The 21,961-nt window shown below is 42.7% G+C and overlaps 3 protein-coding genes across 4 annotated transcripts; 2 read left to right on the top strand and 1 right to left on the bottom strand.

Annotated features, from left to right (window-relative positions):
- The first annotated feature begins 219 nt into the window (after nt 1–219).
- LOC110954240 (probable methyltransferase-like protein 24) lies at nt 220–5,147 on the top strand. Its single transcript, XM_022198691.2, is given in 6 exon segments — nt 220–939; nt 1,741–1,839; nt 3,076–3,212; nt 3,393–3,400; nt 3,403–3,659; nt 4,194–5,147. Coding segments are annotated over 6 exon segments (1,152 nt in total). The 5' UTR covers nt 220–594; the 3' UTR covers nt 4,500–5,147.
- Nucleotides 5,148–6,906: 1,759 nt separating this feature from the next.
- On the top strand, nt 6,907–17,703 carry wasf2 (WASP family member 2). 2 transcript variants are annotated; one of them, XM_022198692.2, is made up of 9 exons: nt 6,907–7,028; nt 8,738–8,901; nt 9,118–9,252; nt 9,449–9,602; nt 10,573–10,690; nt 10,788–10,909; nt 12,640–12,798; nt 13,109–13,608; nt 16,239–17,703. In XM_022198692.2, exons 2-9 carry the CDS (start codon nt 8,769–8,771, stop codon nt 16,394–16,396), a joined length of 1,479 nt encoding a protein of 492 aa, XP_022054384.2. In that variant the 5' UTR covers nt 6,907–7,028; nt 8,738–8,768; the 3' UTR covers nt 16,397–17,703. The 2 variants fall into 2 exon arrangements, with proteins under 2 accessions (XP_022054384.2, XP_051811837.1); XM_051955877.1 differs by having other exon boundaries at nt 6,909–7,037.
- Nucleotides 17,704–18,148: 445 nt separating this feature from the next.
- Nucleotides 18,149–20,996, bottom strand: gpr3 (G protein-coupled receptor 3). Its single transcript, XM_022198693.2, has 2 exons — nt 20,706–20,996; nt 18,149–19,777 (listed from the first exon to the last, which is right to left on the bottom strand). The coding sequence occupies exon 2, from the start codon at nt 19,754–19,756 to the stop codon at nt 18,764–18,766; it is 993 nt and encodes a 330-aa protein (XP_022054385.1). The 5' UTR covers nt 19,757–19,777; nt 20,706–20,996; the 3' UTR covers nt 18,149–18,763.
- Nucleotides 20,997–21,961: the final 965 nt, after the last annotated feature.

Raw genomic sequence — 21,961 nt, 5'->3', positions numbered from 1 at the left:
ATGCACAAAAACACACTGAGATAAAAAGGATTTCTTTTTCACACTGTAATCTAGTAAAGCCAATTCAAGGCATTTCAACATTATATATCAGTGAAGTTAGAGTCACCACTCATATTAGTTTGGTGGAACAATAGCAGTCACTGTTAACTATAAAATAACCTTTTTATATTTAGCTTTTTACATTAGCATGACAGTTTTATACTATATAGTGTAATATAAACTATAGGTCATCATTTTGCCTGACAAACTTAAAAGCCTTTCGGTTCTTTAACGTGTGAGTTCTTTGCCTCCCTATAAGACAAGTCATTTTCTGTCCAACATTTACTTGTGACTAAGTTCTGGCCTAAATAAAACAGCAGTCAGTGTGTCAACAAGACCACCGCTGACTGAGGAATGCACCTCGTCACCACAACTTTCCCCCTGAGGGCAACGAGGAGGAGGAGAAAGCAAGGAATGAAGGAGGAGGGGAGCTCTCAGCTGGGACTTTCCTCGCTGCCCTCCAGAGAGGAAAGGGAAAAAAAGAGAAAACTTTAATCACATGCAGGGCACCGCGCCGGAGATGATCCCCGGTGCCGCCGCTGCCACCAAGGAGGTATGCGGACCAGTGCGCGGTGGTGGGGCCGCGGGGGTCTCTCCGTGCGCTCGCGAATCCTGCTCCTCTTGATCCCGCCGCTTCTCCTCGCTCTCCAGCTGCTCGTCGTCGGGACACGGCTACCTGAAGCTGCTCGGGTGTGGGTTGGGGGGCAGGAGCCGGACGGAACGGTGGCCTTTTCCGTGATCAGCATCGAGCCGGAGAGGAGGACGCGCCGTGGGGGAAGCCAGTCCAGGCGGCCGGGACCGGAGAGAGAAGAGGAGGAAGAGGAGGTGGAGGTGGACGATGGAGAAAGGAGGGAGGGGGGACGCGCGTATGAGGATGAGAACGAGATGCAGTCGCGCCAGGTTCGTAATGAAGTTTAACCCAGGTGTTTCTGACCGCTTGCATCACATATGATTGCTATTATCATCTGTATTGCTCACTTTACGCACAGAGAAAGCTTAAATGGGCAGATAGAGAGTTCATTCATGTTTAGCTCAGGAATGGTGATTACACAGTGTCCACTTTATTCATTGCGCTGGGGCCAGTTTGGACACAGCTCTGAATTGCTGCAGACATGATGGAACAGGTGAGGGCAGGAGGTGAGCAGCACTAACCCCCACATCAGAGAGAGGCGACAGCTGTTCTGCTCTTCCTGTCTTTGCCCTTCACTTTCACAGCCTCCATCTGTATCTGTGTGGAGGTGCATGTGCCCCCTCTTCACCCCTCCAACCCCTTCCCCCTCACTCCTCACACCTTCTCTCTCTCTCTCTTTCATGCTCCTTCTCTGTCACTGTCTCTTTATCTGCCCAAGGCTAAAACTCTCTGACTCATTCTCGTGAATCATCAGCCCCCCCCCCCCCCCCCCCCCCCTCACAGAGGTTACCATGGTGAGCACAGAGTTCATTCTGAGTTAGGGGAGCGGGGGGGCTTTTGTGCGTTTGCATGCATGTTACAGCGCCTCTGGCAAATATATGTTAAACCAGCAAGACTGAGGTCAGCGCCTGTGACCTGCCTCCTCAGCACTCCTACCTGGGGCTCTCACACACATTGCTGTCATTTCAATGCATTATTCAGCCACTTCTCCCAGACTCTCTTGGATCTGTCGGTACTCCTTCCACTGTAGTATCTACAGTATGCATTGATGTATGCGCACGTTTTCCCAGGGGGGGCCCAGAGCGTTGGAGGTGCAGCGGTGGGCGGCAGAGAAGCCATCCTTCACATCAGAGCTCAATCGTATCATCACATACATCACAAGGCCACAGGTAGGCTGCACTGAAACACCGTAGTGATGTCAAGTAAAAATATCTCACATAAATAGACACTGAAACAGCACAACTCATTGAAATGTTTGAAATGTGTGAAGGCACATTAAAGGTCTCCATTATCATAAATATGACCTAACAGAAACAGCTTATTATGTTTATTTACTGTTTTGGCACAATGCAGACATGAAATTGTAGTTTATGTACAATATGAATAAGATAAACAGTGAGGCATGGCACAATGAATAATTGTAAATGGGTACAGTATAGCATATAAAGTCTCATACGGTAGTCCCAACACTTTTTAGCTGGTGACTCCTCACAGGTTGAAAATTTCCAGTCATTTGAATCATTTTTAGATTCTGGAAAAGCCAAAAACTGTGCTGTATTTATTAGGGAAGCTACTAAAATAAGAGAAAAGTCAGAGGGAAATAGGCAAATCTTGAGTAGTGATTTCTTTTTTTCTTCTCTGTTTTTGTAATGATGCCCTGTGACTCCTCAGTTTTACCCTGTGACCCCTTGAGAAGGTCCCGACCCTTACATTGGAAACCACTGGTTTTCAATATATATACAGCACCCTCGATGATGGTCTCAGGGCTGCATTCCAGCTCATATGGGACTTCCAACTTCTGTAGCCAGGAGTTGGATGCTGCCAAGCCTTAACAGCAATCAATAAAAAAAACTTCACTTTTTCAACAACTCCACTTTTACGACTGCAGACTAGCGTGGGGGTTAACATAGCAGTAATATGATCAGTCAGGCGCTGTCAATGTGCTGGCAGCAGAATTCCACCAAATCTGGAGCCAGTAAGGACGTTCAGTTCCAGACTGGAAACTCCCGAGCAAGAGTTAAGACTTACGCAACACCAAGAGCTGGGAACTGGGAGGGAAGCTTACATGTCTGCAAAACCTACTTTATTGTACTGATGTTTGGTCAATATTCCTTTAATTATTAAATTTCTGCCATGAATTTAAGTCGGTCAGATGTATTCTTGTTGAACATCTCTCATCAAATGACTGACACATTCAGAACTTCACCAGGGAATAATTTGGTTTACTTAGAGTCACTTGGAGACATGACTTGCTGTCTGAAATGTTCTCACGAATTTCACAAGACAAGCCTTCAAACCACTTCTTCTTCTTCTTGAACTTCCTCTCTTCTTACTCGAAGGCTAATTCTGCATCAGACTTCTGCCCAACCCGTCTAACGTGACTCTCTTCGACTGTCCATCCCCAGCTTAACTGCTCCAGGGTTTTATCCCCGGGGCAGTCTGAGGGAGCACAGCCCCCTGCAGCTCCAGCCCAATGGTCGCTGTGTGCTGAAGACTGGCTCCTTCCAGCTGCAGATGGATCGTGTGTTGCATACTCCTTCAGGTGTATAACCGTGCGCTTATGTCAGTGCATGTGCTAAGACGCTTGAGCATTCATATCACTGACGGAGTCGGAATAAACAATGCCAATGCATATTTAATCATGCATGCAATAATCTTCAATCCACCTCTGTGCTCCCCTGCCTCTCTGTCTGTCTTTTCATGTTTGTCTTTGTCTCTCTAGCATGGATGGGGGGATGCAGACTTTCTGAAGACTGTGTCGGGGTTAGGATGCGAAGTCCACACTTTTGATCCCACCAACTCCAATGCATCTGGTGGTCACCTTGGCAACAGTTTGGCGAGTAACCGTGGCGACGGAGGCGTGGTCAGCCAGCACAAGATGTGGTTGGAGTGGCGAGTGCCAAAGAAGCGCAGGCACAAGACGAGAGGCAACTTGGGCAGTGTTTCTCAAACCCTGGCAGATGTCATGGCAGCTCTGGGACACCACACAGTGAGACACACACTCACACACACAGGCAGAAATTTAGAGAAACAGTGCCAAACAAACATACCTTAGAGTCTTTTCACCCCAACGTACCCAGAAAGCTCTTTTACTTGCACGTTCCCATAGCAACAGGGCTCTGCGCCATCCCTGGCTGCCATGGCAACAGTTTAAGTGAGTGAATCACAGAATGGCCCAGTTACATCCTGCAGCCACAAGAGGGAACTACAGACCTGCAGTTTGAGCATGTGTTGGCTGGCAGAGTAAGAAGTGCTCCAAGAACCTTTTATTATATTTAATAACGATTTTAATTTGATTTCCAAATATTTGGCAATAGTGATTGGTGATTGCCTGACAAAACTTTCAATTATTGTCAGCTCTGACTAACTTTTCTCCTGCAATAATCGAACAAAATAGCTGTTCTCTGATTCGGATATTTGCAAAGCAATTTGCAATTTTTCCTTTCATTTATATATGATAGTAATTGTGTAGATCCAGACCATATAATTGAATTTACATGTTCTTTTCTGTATTTTCCTTTAGGTTCACTTCCTCTTTGCTGACCTGCTAAGTGCTGAGTGGAGAGTTTTCCAGAACTGGATCGAGGCGGGAGCTCTACAGAATGTCCATCATCTGGTTGCCACAGTGCACCTGCAGTGGGCAGGGTTTGAGGTGGGGGGGACGGACGAGGAAGTGCTGCGCTATTGGTTCAGCATCCTTCAGGGTTTCCAGGCCTCTGGACTCAAGCTGGTTCACAGCTCTGCAGGAGAGGGTCACAGCATCCTGAAGAAGACAGTAGCCAACGCTCACAGCTCCTACACCCTCAGCTGGGTCAACACACGACGCTGACACTCACACATGAACGGACACTCGTGATCTGAGTTTATGGATGTCGTCAAACAAGGAGAAGCTCAGAGCCAGAACAGTGGACAAGGTTTCTTAGAATAAGGAACTTTTTTTTCCCTGAGATTTCAGACATCCACAGTTCTTCATCTGACATCTCCCTCTAGTGGAACTTGAATGAATTTGCCTTTATACAACTATTCCATCAGAGGGAAATACTCTTGTTTTAATACTGAAGAATGTGACCAAATATGAAGCAGAAAGAAGGCTTATTGATATAACTGGGCAAGAGCACAATCAAATAATAATTATATATAAAGATTTGTATCATTTGCAATATTAAAACGCAGCACACATCACATCACATCAGACGGTGCGACTGATTTCACGTGAACCTTCATCCGGCTGTAGCATGAATGTAGATTCAACAGATTATTTATTTCTGTACAGCCTTAAATGTTTTTTTTATGTGCAATAAATCTTTACATTGAAGACAAGCTTAATTTATATTTAGACTATTTGTGCCTACTGTGAAATATAGAGAAATTCTTCCATTATACTGAGCATTCTTGCTCTTTTCTGTGTACTGTATTACAAAGAGGAAAATAATGAAACCATAATGTGCATTAATATCACAATAAATACAAAATAACACCAGAGAACGGACATTTTTTTGTATGTCTGTGGAGAATCCTGTCATTTCTGACTGAGATCTTCTCTTTGACCATCTTTTTCTTCCTCTTCCTTTGCGGTTCTTGGTGGAGCCGTGCTGTGTTTTCCTCTTAAAGCTGTAATGGACAGCTGCTTTGCTGATTCTAAGTAATGACTCTCTCACTGAATCACTCTTTGTCAAGCACAAAGATTGACGTCATCTCTTCATCTCAAACTGGGTTATAATTTAGTTTGGATCATCGATTGACTTTACATAGAGTTAAAGCATAAAATAATGGTGACTCAAGAAATGTTTTTAACCATCCAGGATTTAGATTTTTTTTTTTGTTTTTGTTTCACTACATATTAAATATTATTTCAATATTACTGCATAAAATCTTTCTGCATAATTTACCACTTATATTGAATTCTAAGACTTTTTGGTGTCTTTTAGAATATGCTGTAATTGTTTAACTACGATGTGAAAATTAAACGTTTATTTATATAGCATTATATGATACAAAGAGGCACTTTACAAGCAAAAAAATATTAAGTAAAATAATAAATGGAATAAAAATTCAAGATTCATAAGAAACACAATTATGCATTGTATAATGCTCAAGAATAAAAACATACAGGTTGATTACCTGTTGAGTCTGTTGTTTCAGGTTCAGCAAATTATATCAATGAATTGAAATAATCAAAAGCAGCACAGACAAGTTTGACACACACGGAATCATAGAATAATTAAACTGGTTGAACAAGTGAAAAAGATGAGATTCGACAAAACAAAATTAAATAAATTATACAAAATGATACGTAAAATTTAAATGAAAGGATCCATACTGAAAGCTTGTGTAGAATTTGTAAAGAAAACAGCAGATGGTATAATAATTGCTTCCAAATATGTATAACAGATATCCATTACTTTTGCATTTGTGGTATTTGAAAGACTTTATTATACACATTGCATTTTATATGGTAATATTTTATCAAGTATAGTACCTTATTAAATTAAGAGAAATCAAGTAAGTAAATACTGGCCACTTGTCCCTTACATACACCTTTAATTCACATAAATTTGAAATTAGACATACAGTAAATTGTGTTTTTCATAAATGTGCTGTCTTTGGACTTCATTCATGAAGCAAAACAACATAAGTGGCTCCAGCAGCGCCTTAAATGATTACGATTTATGTAATTCTTGCTCACACTAACAGAAGAATGGATGGTGAGTACGCAATTGATGAATGAACAAAAAAAACACCATACGTGTCTCTAACAGTGGCTTAAATGATTAAGATGATGCCACCCTGTTGCAAAACACAAACAAAATGTGTCTCAATGTTATTTTCCACAAGGTCATTAAGTCTTAAACCACCAAAGACATGATTTAATCTTCAGTGGATGCATACTTTATTCCTCTTCCTTACATCTTAAGCGTCTGTAGTTTGCGGGATGCACTTACAGTACAGTTATTTGTCTTCATAAGTGCTTCCCTCCACAGTAACACATTCAGAAAGCCCAATGCCAGTCATTCCTCGGACGCGTTCCAACTCGCTGGAGCGTACGCTGGAATGTGACGCTGCCTCCACCCTCCGTTACGCAAATTGCGTACAGATGTTTGCCCTTAGTTTGGGTGGAGTTGCGCTTTTTACGTTCAAATTTCACATCCTGCTCTCGGCCATAGCGAGCGACGGACGCCGTAGCCAATCAGCTTCGAGGAACTCGGCCGCTCGACCAATCAGAAGTTCAGAATCCTGGGAGCGACGCGATCTGTTTAGCTCGTCCGCGTACAGTACCACTCAACATTTCTTGAGAAAATCTTGACACAGGCCAACTAAAAGGCTGAGTAAGGCGAGTCCACGGCTGCAAGGCTCTACGGTAAGTAAAGTACGTTTAGTTGGTGTAGTTTTTATAAAGTAGAGGACGTAAATACACTTTTGTTTGACTGTTTCTTCGCGAAAAGAGGCGCCTACAAGTTACTTCCTGCTCTTCTGACAAGGCCGAGATCCCAAGTTACATTTAGCCTGTTTAAGCTAATGTTGTGCGACCCGTTTTTAGCTACTTTTCAGCGAGAAAGTTCTGAATTTAGGCAAAGTATTCAACTTTTAAGCAGTAAACCCCACTAATTGCAGCTTGTTAAAGACTGGGCGTTTGGCTGTCAGTGCCGAACATATGACAGAAAATACAGTACGGAGTGATAATGGATGCAGCTGTTTTCTCGTGAAAAAATTAATAAACCTCAGTCTGTTCTGTTCCAGCAAAACAAACGTGCTTGTCATGCCATAAAAAGGTGCAGATACTTTTTAAACTCACACTTCTATGAGCAACACTCATTTCATGACTTCACCACTTTCTGAAGCCTCAGTGTTAACATGAAAAACTTGTAATTAGGCCACCAAACTGGGCAATAGGAAGCACAGCAGGCTATACTTATAGTCAACCAAATTCAGCTTGATAGCAGGGAGAGTCAGCAATAAACCTCTGAGTGCCTAATGGGAGTTGTCATTTTCTCAACTTGTTCCATATGGCACCATGGAGTCACTGCTTTGTGTGTGTGTGTGAGCTGACATTAGTACCCCCTTGTGTGATCTGTTCAATGTAATTTCATATATTTACTTTTCTGTGCAGAAATCACTGGCCCATAAAGGTCTTTTCTGATTAGTTTTGCACAGAGGCTGGTGGGTGTTTGCTTAGCAGAGCAAAATTTTAGTTTTGCTTCTGCTTTAGCTCTGTCTGTCTCCTTTTTTATTTTCGGATGCTTGTCTCATCAGCATGTGACTTATTTAAGAATAGAAACAAACTTGCATTGTTATTTTCATTGTCAAATAATGGAATTTATCAAGTCTTGATTATATGTTTGGCCCATGATTTCTCATAAACCAGTAAACAGTGCCCAGGTGATGTCTTTTAAAGTCTTGTTTGATGCAACAAGCACTTCAAAACTCAAAGAGATTCAATTTGCTGAAGTATAAAACAGAAAAGCAGTGAATCCTCTCATCAGGCGAAGTCAGACCAGTCAAGGATTTGCACTTTTTGCCAGAAAAAAAATATATGGAACTATCAGTTCCTTATCATAATGGTTGCAGATTATGTGCCAGTTCGACACTTTGTGCTCTCAGCTATTTCAACACTGGATTAGGGCTCAACAATGAATAGATTTCAGACCAACATTACAAAATCAAACAATGCAATTTGCTAATCACAAAAGCTGCAATTTCAGATATAGGTTATGCAGCACATCTGACGTAGGATTTCAACTGTTGTGTCACTCGTCTTACAAATTCATGCCATCCTTGTTGTCTGACCGTCCCGCTTTTAATGATAAGTCTTGTAGTAATTCTCCATCACATGTTTTAAAGATGTTACACAGTGAGAAGTTGGGCTTTAAATCGCAAATCAAACCACTTTAACAACGTTTGCCAGAATAAACACAATTTGATGTTTTTCTCAAGTTGGTCAGCCAAACCCTGCACTCGTTAGTATCACGGGTGTAAGTTATACATAGTAATACATCTCAGTGATGCAATTAAGTCCGATTACATTTGTATGTCTTTGTCTCAAATGACTCACCTCTTCTTCTCCATCAGGGTTCGGCCACCCTACCCACCACACCCCACCATGCCTTTGGTGACGAGGAACATAGAGCCGCGGCATGTGTGTCGCCAGACCATCCCTTCCAGCATTCGCAGTGAACTGGAATGTGTCACCAATATCAGCCTGGCTAACATCATCCGCCAGCTCGGCAGCCTCAGTGAGTGACAAATATGAGTGGCTGGGTCTCAATATGTCACTGCAATATGGTGTGAGCTGGCAATGACGTGACGAATATGTGCGACACATGTGCTTTCAAAGGTTTATGCAAGGTTTTGTTTTCACGTGGTTGGGAATTTGCATTTATTGGACACTCGTGAGACGAATCTGTTCACCAGTACAGATTATAAACTTGTGTGTGTTTGTGTGTGTGTAGGCAAATACGCAGAGGATGTGTTTGGGGAGCTTTTTGTCCAGGCTGGAGAATTTGCCGTCAGAGTGCACACACTGGGAGAGAGAGTGGATCGTCTGCAGGTGAAAGTCACCCAGCTGGACCCCAAAGAAGAAGAGGGTAAGCATTGCCACTTGTTGTTTTTACTGTGTACATAGTATGCAGTCCATTAGTTTGAAATTGCTTCCGCTGATGGACACTCGCTCCATTTAAAATTTAAAAAATAATACGGCTTTCCTTAATAAAGCAGCCGTTACCTACTTAAGCACGATAAATATTTAAAAGCCTTATTTGTCTGTCTGGCTGCTTCTGTCAGTTTCTCTGCAGGCCATCACCACCCGTAAGGCTTTCCGCAGCAGTCTGACCCAGGACCAGCAGCTGTTCACCAGACCGTCTCTGCCAATGCCTGTACAAGACACCTACACGACCTGTGATCCGCCGCCACCGCTCAACCATCTCAGCCAGTACCGGTAGGACACATCCAGGCCTCACATTCATTCATGGCAGGAGAAAATGCAAGGAATAATGACAGCATGCTTGAGCACACTTGGAAATACACGAGTGATTTATTTTGTACTGACAGTGTATTATTTAAGCCCACCTCCAATGCACATGCTGCCAGTCCTCGCTAAGGAGTGGGTCTCAAGTGGTGAATGCATTAATTGTGACTCAGTTGACATATAGAGATGGGAGAATTAATGCATATGGTTGCTGTCGTTGTATGATTAGTGTGTAGTCTATTATTGTTCTGGTGTACTAGATTCTATGCTGAAATGTTTGATAATCTGCTCTTACACATTTGTACTGATTTGAGGAACAAACACAGTGACATTTAGAGCCAAAAAACTGGACAATCAAAATACATCTAAATGGCTCTGCTTCTGAGGAACTCACTGAAGATAAGGTGGGAATAATCATTGTGACTGCAAAGAGTGTAGCTGACACACATCAGTGAGATCTTCAATCTAAATTATGCTCGGGGCTTGACGTGTCATTGGAAGTATGATTAATGAGGAACCAGAAAAGAGAGAGTGTGGCTGCTGGAGGATGAAGTCTGTATGATCGACAGCTACGTCAGTGATAAACAGAGTGGGAGTACTGCACTTCTACAGCTCCATTATAACTATATATATGCTTACTGTGACAGGTGTAAATGTCAGTGTGTTAGTTTGATTAGGACTGTTTTTTTTTTATATGATGGTACATTAGCTCGCTTTTATGTAAGCTGAATGTGATGAAAAGACCGCAGCGTGTTGTACTAAAAGCTTCTATTTGTGCCTATAAGGGAAGTGTATGGCTGGATAGTATGTTGACACATAAGGCAGATAAAAGTCTCTCAGCACACATTTAGCATTATTTATGTGTGTGCGCTTATGATAACAAGAAGTGTGACAGAATGCAGATGTAATTATAAGGGATATAAATGGCTGTTATCTACAGGGATGATGGAAAGGAGGCCCTGAAGTTTTACACTGATCCTTCCTACTTCTTTGACCTGTGGAAGGAGAAGATGCTGCAGGACACCAAGGACATCATGAAGGAGAAACGGAAGCACAGAGTGAGACACACAAACATGAATCACAGAGTTATAAGTCAATATTCGTGAGGTCAAATAAAACCGTCTTACTCTTTTTTACTGTCTTCTTTCTGAGTAGAAGGAGAAGAAAGACCATCTGAACCAACGGACTCTCAATCCTCGAAAGATCAAGACCAGGAAGGAAGAATGGGAACGGCGCAAGATGGGAGAGGAGTTTGTCGTACCAAAGAACGAACTGATGTAAGTCGACGTAAAATCGATGCAGGTTAATCGAGCATCTGTCCAGAGGCTTTTTTCAACAATGGCCTTAAACATTCTCTGTTGTTTACACAGTAGAAGTTCAGATCGGGCACTCTTGTGGCAAATTCCATCCTTTTCTTATCACCAATCTGTACACAGTGAAATGGGTGGTATGTCCTGTCAGAAAATGTTCTCAGGGGGTTGGGTGTAGAGCTGGCCCTGCTGTCACTGGAAAACTGCTGTAAACAAACATGTGTCATAGTAGGTTTCAGCTTGTTTATGTTTCTACCATAGTGTTTGATACACAGTGCTCACAGTTTAGTTTAAACGATTTTAGAAAAGCAATATGAGAGGGAAAAATTAATTCGAGCAACATTGGCATGCAGTGGTATTCATAACATTGATAACAGGCGAAAAAAGAGAAAACATTGAACTCCATCTTCTGTTTTTGATGTAGAGGATGTAAATATGTTTTGTATGCTATTGAAGAACGTGTAACACTCATCTCTGTGTATCAAAAATTATATATGTCGAAGTTTTTTTTCCATGAAAGCAATCTCCTTCTGCCTTAAAGGGGAACTTCGTTTTTTTTTCAACCTGGGGTCTGTTTCCATATGTCATTTCATACATGTGAGTGATGGAGAAATGAATTTTCGACATAGCTCCAGTATTTAGCCAGGCAGGCAGCTTAGCAGCTCAGCTAGCAGCTCAGCTAGCGAAAAGTATGGGGCAATTTGCCCCCCCACGTCAAAGTCCGCCCTAACGTACTTTTTTCCCCACACTGACCGGCCCAGATAGTCTCAACGAGTCCCACAACATACGAGAGATGAGAAGTGAATGAAAACCTCCACATTACCTGGTGATCTCTAGTATGTTGTGGGACTCGTTGAGACTATCCGAGCCGGTCAGTGTGGGGGGGGATAGCACGTTAGGGCAGACTTTGACGTGGGGGGGCAAGTTGCCCCATACTTTTCGCTAGCTGAGCTGCTAGCTGAGCTTCTAAGCTGCCTGCCTGGCTAAATACTGGAGCTATGTCGAAAATTAATTTCTCCATCACTCACATGTATGAAATGACATATGAAAACAGACCCCAGGTTGAAAAAAACTGAAGATGTAGCTATGGTCTTACTCCCTTTACGATGTGTGTCTATTAAGTCTTTTTTCTCTGCTGCTCACTCACAACTCTGCTCAAACACTAGATGTACTTTATGCTACACAATGGCGTAATACAGTCATACATGTTCGAACCAGAAATCAATTCTATGACCCCACAAGTATTTTTTAGACTGTCTTCAGTACAATGCAGTCTCAAGGTGGAAATGCTCAGCCTCTGCTTATTTCAGCCATTATGTGTTTTGTAGCACCTAAAAAACTGTATATGAAGAAGATAAGAGCATAAAAAAACTCATTTCCATCAGAGGCAGCTATTTTCTGATGACCTGTTAAGATGAAGAACAAACCATTAACTGTCTGTTAGGTTACAGCTCTTTCTGTGCTTGTCACTTTTCATAGCTGTATGAAGCGGTAACTATTTGTGTCCGTTGCTGTAAATGTATTTTTGAAACTTCCTCTTAAACGGTTAATTATAAATTCTCATAAACAGACACCACATGAGCTCTAACTAAATACGTGTGCTGTTTATCTCAATTCATTTCTGTGACCAGAATTCAGAAATTGCGTGTTAAATATTTGATTTTGGCCTGATATTGATGTATTTAATTTGCTTAAAGGAATTCCTCTGAGGGTCTGAATGGCAGTATTGGGTCTGGGGAGGGCTTCACTTCTGACTGCCTTGACCAGAGTACAGGCTCGTACGCTTACGATGCCGGCTCCCCTCTCCCTCCACCTGGTCCCGATGATTTCCTGCCTCCTCCACCTCCAGACATGGCGTGAGTACTCTAGCATCATACACACTAGCCCACACATGCCGGGAGCACAGTCCCGCCTCCATATGCACGTCATGGAAGTACAGCCTCACATGTGCTGTACAGCTGCCTGTAATTCCTGACACATCCTCTCGAGATTGTGGGGTTCAGACGTAGCTAAGTGGATTACACAGTCACTGTTCCCTTTCAGCGTGTGATTCTGTAATGGATATGGATATGCTATGTAGCAGCTGCAGTGGAATTGAAGGTTAATGGAGGGAAGTAAAGGCTGCGTAATGCTGCTTAATTTATCCTTCCACTCTATCACTTCCAGGTACAATGATGGACAGTACGGAGCACCATCTCAGAAGCGTGTCAGCGTGCTGAGTCCGAACCACCCGCCTCCGGCTCCCCCCATGGCTTCTTCCCCGCCCAACTCCCGCCCAAATCTTGCCCCTCCCCCTGCACCTCCTCCCCCTCCTCCACCCGATGGCTTCGGGGTTCCCCCACCTCCCCCTGGCTTCGACACCCCACCTTCTCCTCCTCCGCTGTCCTCTTCTCCCACTGCCTATCCCTCCCCACCTGCTCCCCCTCCTCCACCCTCCATGTCCGCCGTTGCTCCTCCTCCACCACCTATGGCCGCAGGTGGCGGTCCACCACCTCCTCCTCCTCCTCCACCGCCTCCTGGCCCTCCTCCACCATCTTTTAATAATTCTGCTCCTCCTCCCGCCGGTGGTGGGGCGGCACCAAGCTCTGCTCCCAAACCTGCCCCTGCCCCTGCCCCAGAGCCTGCAGGTGACGCTCGCAGTGACCTGCTGCAGGCTATCCGACAAGGTAAGACACTGAAGATACAGGTCAGCATAAACTGGATTATTACTTACTTCTCATTGGCTTGATAGAAGTCACAAACAAGGAAATACACAGTATATGTTACTGGTAATTGCAGTATGCTTAGTAGTGGTGTAACTGTAAATTGCATTTATGATTGATTGTAAGAATTCTGTTAATAATAATTCCAACTTGTTGTATAAAACAGTAAAAACACAAGAAAGACTGAAATTCAAAGTAATCGCACTATGTTGGTGATGATTTAGGTGCAGTATTTGAAAATAATCAAATACGTTTGCTTACATAACATTCTTAAATACCGTTGTTAGCTTCTTGTACTTCAAATGAATGAAACATTTAAAGTACAAACATTATTACTGCTATAGTGACTTTACAAAACAACAAAATCAACAAGTTAAAGTACCAAACCGTATAAAAAACTATGTAAACTAACTTCTACTTTGCGTATGTTTTCTTGTGATCAGACAAAGTATCTGATTAATGTTTGTGACCAAAAAGCGTTTGTGTATCCTTCAGGCCTCTCACTTCTTCAGGGCTTTTCATTTCTCACAAAACATTTGCCCTTAAAAATAATGTAAAATCCTCTCTTTTTCATGCTGTCTTATGTACTTTTGGAGTTCATACGTTTCTTGTCAGATTGCTGCTGACAAGTAGAGATATGACATGAATGCTTTGTACAGGAATGTAGGATTGCCTAATGTTCATGCATTCAGGACAAAAAATTGTGACTTGTAATATACATATGTGTGTATATATATTACAAACAATACAATGAAGTGATTGTTGTTGTAAGTTGGATGCAGATAAGAGTAAAAGACACCTCTCTGTTGCGTGGGGTGAAGTGGACATTTTTTTTTGCTATACTTTAAAGTTTTGCAAAAGTGTCGGGCTCCTCACACACGAAGCAGAGGACAGAGTGAAATACACTTGACGTTACCTTACTTGACAATTCTCTTTGCCCCTGATGAGCAATTTCTCAAACATCTGTTCAACAAGCAGAAGATAAACTAGCAGAAATGTGACTTTTTTTTTTTCCGCGTTTGACCTTTATTTAAACAGGAGTAGAGACAGACAGGAAGTCTGGAGGGAGAGTAGAGGGGAGTGACATGCAGTAAAGGAGAACTGTTATACAAGATTGTTATAGATGTACTGCAAATGAATGCTAATTAAACAGCAGTGTTGTGGTTGTGGTGAAGTGACTGCTGGTTAGCATGTAGTCGTACTGAGCTGCATTTTAGTCTCCATTTCATATTGTCTGACAACAGAAATGGAAAAATATGTACATAAGAACAGCTGTATTGGGAATTTGATAGCATTAATATGTAGTATATGTGAGCACAAAGGCAGGAGAGAAGCAAACAGATGTGAACACTGGCTGAGATTAGGTTTCTCTGAAGCACAACTGCTGACATGAAAACACATGAACCCACTCAGTCTTTGTTTATTGGTTTTAATTCAGTCAGTAAGTGTTTGTTATCTCTGTGTATCCTATATGGATTTTAATGGGCTTAAGGAATGGGAGAAGTCTATGTCTTTATATCTTAACAGCTTTTACTTATACCGCCAAGTTTTTAACAATCACAGAATACAATTCAAATGGATTATCACCATGTGGGACCTTTAAGACGGATACTGGCCAGGCCCTCTGAACCAGCAGCACCTGTAGAGCAGTATGTTTCTGCATTATGAACAGTACAGGGAGGAGGACAGAGGAGAAAATGACTGATACCACAGCTGTTATTTATTAGATCTAGGTCTTTAGGTAATCATTATTTGTCCAACAGTATGTAAGGATAAACTTTATTGATCCCACAGTGGGGAAAGTTCACCGTTACAGCAGCTCCAAAAGAAAAAGTATGAAAAAAACACAGTGTAGAAATTGCAGAGAACCTTATATAGAGATGATTTTTTTTTAATACTGTGTAGAAGACTATATACACAAGAGGATAAGGTATCAGTTATTGCACATAAGTAGGTGGATGTGTGCGTAAATTGGGGGAAAAAAAGGTAATGTTACAGGTTATGGTTTTTCTGCTTAAGGAGTTACCATCTGGTCCTGAATTAGTCAGTTTATTAAATCTATAATTAATAGGATTATTAAAACTTGCCAGTCTTAAAATATAAATGTCTTTTCTTCGTCGCATTTCTTAATTTGTAAGATTTATTGTCATTATTCATTGTTTCGGCATCGGCCACAAAAGGTTATTAGTTTGTCTTTACTGGCCTCAAAAGCGTTGCTACACAGTGCTAATAGTGACTAAAACTGTTGCTTGTAATCAAGGACTTTTTGAAAGAAGATACTACTAAAGTTATACCTAAATATAAGGTGTGTGAATACTTTCTCCACCACTTCTACTGGATTTCGTTTTTCTAAAATCAAAATGGCAGTCATGTTAATGTGTTAGGAATAAAACTGAAAAACAGGAGAGCTCCTCCCACCTGCTGTTTTCCTGGTTACCACAAGATGTATCAGTGATCACTAATGAAAACACTTTGTATGAATGACCTTTTGTATATTGATTTTTCACACTGTGTCTACAGCTGTACTGACAGAAGGCTGTTTGCAAAAGATTATGTACACACTCGTTCTAATCATTAAACTAACTCCCTGTTAGGTTTCAACCTGCGGAAGGTGGAGGCACAGCGGGAGCAGGAGAAGAGGGATCACTTTGGCAACGATGTGGCTGCCATCCTGTCGCGTCGTATTGCTGTAGAGTGCAGCGACAGCGAGGATGACTCTTCAGAGTTTGACGATGACGAGTGGTCCGATTGATCGCCATCCCTTTTCACCTTCACTGCCAACCTCGTGTCTTTCCTCAGCCCTAAACGACGTCTGTGTATTTCCATTCAGATTACATTCTTCAAGTACTAATAGACCAGAGGTCAGTGCATTTTTGTGTGTAAGTCAGTCGGTTTTAGTGTATGCGCACACATATGCACTTGTGACCTATTATTTCAGTTCACATTCCTTGACCCATTTATTTGAATTTAACCAGAATGATCCATATCAGAGGTGCAAAAAATACAAAGAGTGTGAGTGTGTCTGGTTGTGTCCCAGTTTGCCGATGCTTTCACTGGATGACACACCGCTGTTAGTGATGCAAGAGTGTTAAGTGATGTGAAGCACGTCTCTCTGCCGAGTGTGTTCACCTAAACGCATCTCCTCTCTCTCTTAGTGTCTGTTAGAATCAGGTCTCCTTCCCTGCAGGCTGATTTTATCTGCTGTAGTGCATAATGTCAGCGGATAATGGAGAGGAAATTTGCACACATAAATCCAACGTCTTCTGCTCACAGTACTTGTATGTATTTAGTTGAAAGACACAAGGTGTTAACTGTAAAACATTCTTGTTCATCCATAGATTATGTGATACAGATGTAAAGTTTATGTTGCATTTTGAATTATATCTACTGAAGATAATGCAATCACTTTAAATCCCTTTTACAGCCCAGTTTTTATCACATTTTTTCTCCCTTTTTGTATTCAGTCCTGTTTTTTCTATGGTTGTCATGGGAACAATCAGCTTGTCGTAGCTTATAAACAAACTCATGAATGAATTAATCAGTGTGACAGGGGAGATGTATCAGCTCAGACACCAAGCGTGTTTGACGAGGTTGCCATACTAAACATATGCAGACGTTTAACACAAATATCATGGTTTATTTTGTAACGTATTTTAGATTTGTGATATGTTTCTTCCTGCAATTGTACTTCAAACTTTTCTGGGGTTGAACTAAGTCTGTTTCTTGAGTCACTGTGTTCTGGATAGAATCTGGCTGCTTTTTGCCCTTTCCTACTTCTTGATAAGTGCCTTTTTTTATACTACATTTCATTGTCTGTGCAGTAGTTTGATTCCTCACACTGGTCACTAGTCCAAAAATATTAACAGCTGTGGTTGATAAGTCAAATGTCAAACTGACTGATGTTTAGTGTGGACCAAATATTGTCAAGTGCCTTCTTTTATTTTAAGTCTGCCTGTGTTCAAGCACAATCACACAGCATGCCTAGCCAAAGTTCTGCTTCTCCTGCTTTAAACTTCCAAATGATTATAGTTATTATTTCAATAAAGAAATTGAAATTCAGCGATTGTTGAGATTTCTGTGAGACTGTCGGAACAGCGTGTGCGCCGCGATGTCCCGAATACCACGATCCCTGGTGTGTGAAGCCTTGGCTCATGCTTTATCCATGACTCATCCTCTTTATATCAGCCGTGGACACCTTTCCACAGTGCCCGCCGCTGACTGTGTGGGGAGTGTGAAATGAATTGACTGGAGAAAAGTTTAAAAAAAAAAATGAGTAGGAGGAGAGAAGAAAAACCTTTTGCATAATCACTGCATCCTCACACCATGGCTGCTTTGTAGGTTTTTTTCAAATGATGCAGGTTGGCTGTGATAACGTTCCAGATTATTTTAACCACCAAATAATTTAGGATACAGGAAAAGTGGCAGCAGTCTGTCTGACTGAGTTAAAGAGACAAACACTAAAAGCTCCGGCAGCAGTGAAGAGAAGAGTGCTGACATCACGCAGTAGAAAAAAAGCATATTTATTATTCATCGGTATAAAATATTCATTCATTTCAAAAAGGTTGTGCAACACGAACATATGGTCAGTAACTTTCAAAGTGCCTTGAACAGTGTGTGCAAAATATATTCTCAAAGATCTAGAACATTGTGTTTATCTAGACATTCAAGTAAATAAAATCGGGCTTTGGGTCACATATGTTACTACACTGTGATAGGCTTCCTTTTAACACCCATGTCTTCCTCTTGTCTTAAAGTGCCAATACTCAATAATTTCACTTTTGATTGATGTCCCTGTTATTGTTTCATTCTTCCAGTGGAGCTACAATTGACTGAGGATGAGGCACAAAGTACACGCAGGACAGTACGTTAAATCTTCAGTCTCAAGATCGCAGTCGGTCCGGACAGTTCAGTACATTCTGATTTGTAGAAGGACTTCATCTCTGAAAAGTTCTGCGTGTGATAGTGTGTGTATGTATGTGGGAGTATGTATTGTGTTTGAGACTTGGTGTTCTGGGTCTGGATATCAGTCAGTGCAGCTATGTGTGGATCTTGGCACACAAACAGTGATATGTCTGGCATAGTTTTCTGTGTTGGTTCAAGTCTGCGGAGGTTTGGCAGTCTACACGTCAACAGGGTAGTGGATGTGTGAGCTGTGTGAGTATCTGTGTGGGCAGCAGGCGTGGAGCAGCACCTTGCGAATGTCTTTGTTTCTCAGACTGTAGAGTATGGGGTTCAGCAGGGAGCTGCCTGCTGCTGGCACCAGGGTGGCATAGGTGTAGAGAGGAGGGCTGGATGCATCTCCCAGCAGCCCCCACAGTGAGAAAGGCATCCAGCAGCCCACGAATACGCTGAGGACCAGGATCAAGCGAGAGAAGCCCCTGCCGCTGCTGTGTTTGCTTGCATATGGCTGATTGGAGGGGAGGAAGTGCCTCTGGGTGGCGATGGCGTGGGCGTGCCGCCTCGCCACACGGCAGATTCCGGCGTACAGTTGCAGGGTGACCACGACAACCACGAGAAAGCCACCACACAGCAGTGACAGATAGGTCCGAGTCAGAGGCCGTGCTACAGAGCAGGAGTTTGGCTCCTCCAGGCAGTGCCATCCCATCGCCGGTCCCGCCCCGATTAGCACGGCGCCCAACCAGACCAGCAGCAGGAGGATGGCGGCTCTGCGACGCGATTGACCAGAGCCATAGGTGAGGGCGTGGCTCAGGGACAGGTATCTGTCCAGGGCGACACCCATGAGGCTACAGAGGGAGGCGGTGAGCGAGGTCACCAGCAGACCCGAGGTCAGCAGCTCCGACCAATCATTGGGCTCTACGCAGAACAGGAAGAGGAAGTGCAGGATGAGGGCCACACCTGCCAGGAGGTCAGCCAGTCCGAGGCTGGCTAGTAGCAAGAAGACGGGGGCGCGAAGAGACGGGGTGGCCAGGATGGTGGTGATGACGATGGCATTCTCAGCGGCGATGAGGGTTCCTGAAACACAGAGGGCCACTCCCCACACCGTGAGAGGAGGGACTTCATATTGAGGTGGGCTGTCCGGCTGGTCCACCGGGAACAAGGGTTCAGCACCTGAGGACTCATCCCAGCCCAGGTCTGAGGCATTCAGGATCATGGTTGATCACACAAACACAATCTAGAAGGAAGAGAGAAAAGACACAACTGTGTTAACATTATCTCTGATGACTCGTCTCCAGTTCTCAATTAAACAGCCTACTTTACCAGAAGCTGTGGTTTTGAGGCAGCTGGATGCCGGATGTGGCATCAAGAAGAGAAGAAGAGTACTTGATCTAATCAATTTAATGCAGCCGAGCTATAAAAAATCACCATCGGAGCATCAAGTAGTGTTAGTGATGCTCTGTGCTTTCTTGCTCCCTTTTATTTGTGATATTAAATTACATCATAATACAGTAGAGAAACTGGAGCTCTTTTGTAATTATGTTTCCTACAGTCACCCTGCTGCTTCTGAGGTGTGAGTGACAACACAACCTGGAGTCTTGCTGGAAGTTACGCACATTACAGTCTCAATCGATACTTAGGCTCAATACAATTTTTTAGAAAGAGTTACAGAATTGATGTACAGTTAGGCAACTGTAAATCTGAGCTCTAACCCTCTTTTAGATCCACCCTGCCAGCTACAACCTGAGGTTTCCTTCTTGTTCATGTCAGAATGTGTGTAAACCTCCACAGATTCTGCTGCACAGCTGCACATCTTAGTCTGCAGTTTTTTGATGGCTATTTAAGGAATTTTCCACAGATGCTCGTGCTCCCTGGTATGTTATCTGCTTGTTCTTGGTCAGAATGTGAGCTACTGCATGTCCTGCAATGAAATCCAGTCAAAAATGAATGCTTTTATTTTTGCTCTATTCGCTCATCCTGGCGGAGTCTCTCATCCCCCCTCCCTCTCCAGTCCAGAGTGAGGAGGTATATCCCACCTCCTGGTGCGGTGGACCCTGTTGTATAACACAATTGCGGGTTCACTGCACCACAGAAGATGTCCCCAAAACACGCGCGCACACACGCGCACCGCACATTCATCCATACAGCTGAATAATTCTGCTTACCTTATTGTTAATACAAATCAATCCTTAGCGAGAGTTGAGCAGATTCGTGATGTTTTATTATAAGATCCAGGAGATGATGGAGATTAGGTGATGCTGTTTGGTTTGGCATCGGTTTAAATAAAGACAGATCCTGGATGAGGCTCCGCTCCGCTCTTCATCAAAGTTGCGCCAAACTCTCACTTCGCGTCTCTTGCATCTCTTCTCCTTCTTCTTCTTCTGTTCCTTCAATCTCTCCGGAGCGCTTATGGGAGGCAGAATGGATGATGTTGCGCGCGGATTCGTCCACAAGAGAGGCTCTCTGACGTCAGCGACTGGGAGGCTCGTCCAATCGGGAGCCGGCGTTGATGCATGCGGGAAGAACAAGGGGGGGAGGATGTACGGGGAGTAATTTCATTCAGAAAAATGCGGCATCTCGGTAGCCCCTCCCACTGCGGTTCACTCCGGCTCTCATTTCTCGTAAATAATCATCGATGGCTCGCTCCAACACACACACACACACACACACACACACACACACACACACACACACACACACACCTCCTCAATCAGAGCAAGGGCATGAATTAGAGGATGAATGGGAGGGTGTAGTTTATTCCTGGGCTCGGCTCAGTTCTGAGCTGTGGGGACAGAAGAGCTGGAGGCTGCCGCTGTCCGAGGTGCTGAAGCGCATCAGGATGACTCATGGGGAGATGTCCTGCAGAGCGACACAAATCTGTGTGAAACAGATGCTCAGAGTGGAAAGGATCCACCGAAATTAACAGACAAGAAACGTTTTTTAATTAATTTTCGCTCACTTTCCCCCTTTTTCATTTTTATCACTAGGCTATGTATATATATTAATGTTATTATTATTATTAATAGTAGTTGTAGTGGTAGTAACTGGTAGTAGCTAGCAATATAGAATATAAAACAAATAATTCAAGTCTCCAAAAACAATTACACACATCATTTTCAATTTAATTAAAAATGCTTGCCCATATGGAATCCATTTGACTTGTAATCTCCATCCTTTATAATACTGTAGAGTCTTAGATCTACTATTTAAATTTGTCTCAGAATCAATATTACAGTATTTGTTCTTGTCAGGCAAAGATGTGTTTCGTTATTTTTGCAGGGTTTAAAGTCTTGAATATTTATATTAGCTAGGGTAATATTCATTTTTAATAATATTTGAATGTTGTTGAAGTTAATACTCATTATAATCAGGAAAAGTTGCATTTTTCTGAATGGTCTATCATTTTGTAGGGTTTAAGTGA

Source organism: Acanthochromis polyacanthus, chromosome 11, assembly GCF_021347895.1.
Source record: "Acanthochromis polyacanthus isolate Apoly-LR-REF ecotype Palm Island chromosome 11, KAUST_Apoly_ChrSc, whole genome shotgun sequence".
In the NCBI taxonomy this organism is placed as follows: domain Eukaryota; kingdom Metazoa; phylum Chordata; class Actinopteri; family Pomacentridae; genus Acanthochromis; species Acanthochromis polyacanthus.
Note: the sequence above shows the minus strand (reverse complement) of the source record. Positions and strands in the feature narration are given on the sequence as shown.

Coding starts and splice junctions, on each gene's coding strand:
- wasf2 (XM_022198692.2), top strand. CDS start 8,769: ATGCCTTTGGTGACGAGGAACATAGAGCCGCGGCATGTGTGTCGCCAG. Junction 8,902..9,117: donor CCGCCAGCTCGGCAGCCTCA/GTGAGTGACAAA, acceptor GTGTGTGTGTAG/GCAAATACGCAGAGGATGTG. Junction 9,253..9,448: donor GGACCCCAAAGAAGAAGAGG/GTAAGCATTGCC, acceptor TGCTTCTGTCAG/TTTCTCTGCAGGCCATCACC.
- gpr3 (XM_022198693.2), bottom strand. CDS start 19,756: ATGATCCTGAATGCCTCAGACCTGGGCTGGGATGAGTCCTCAGGTGCT.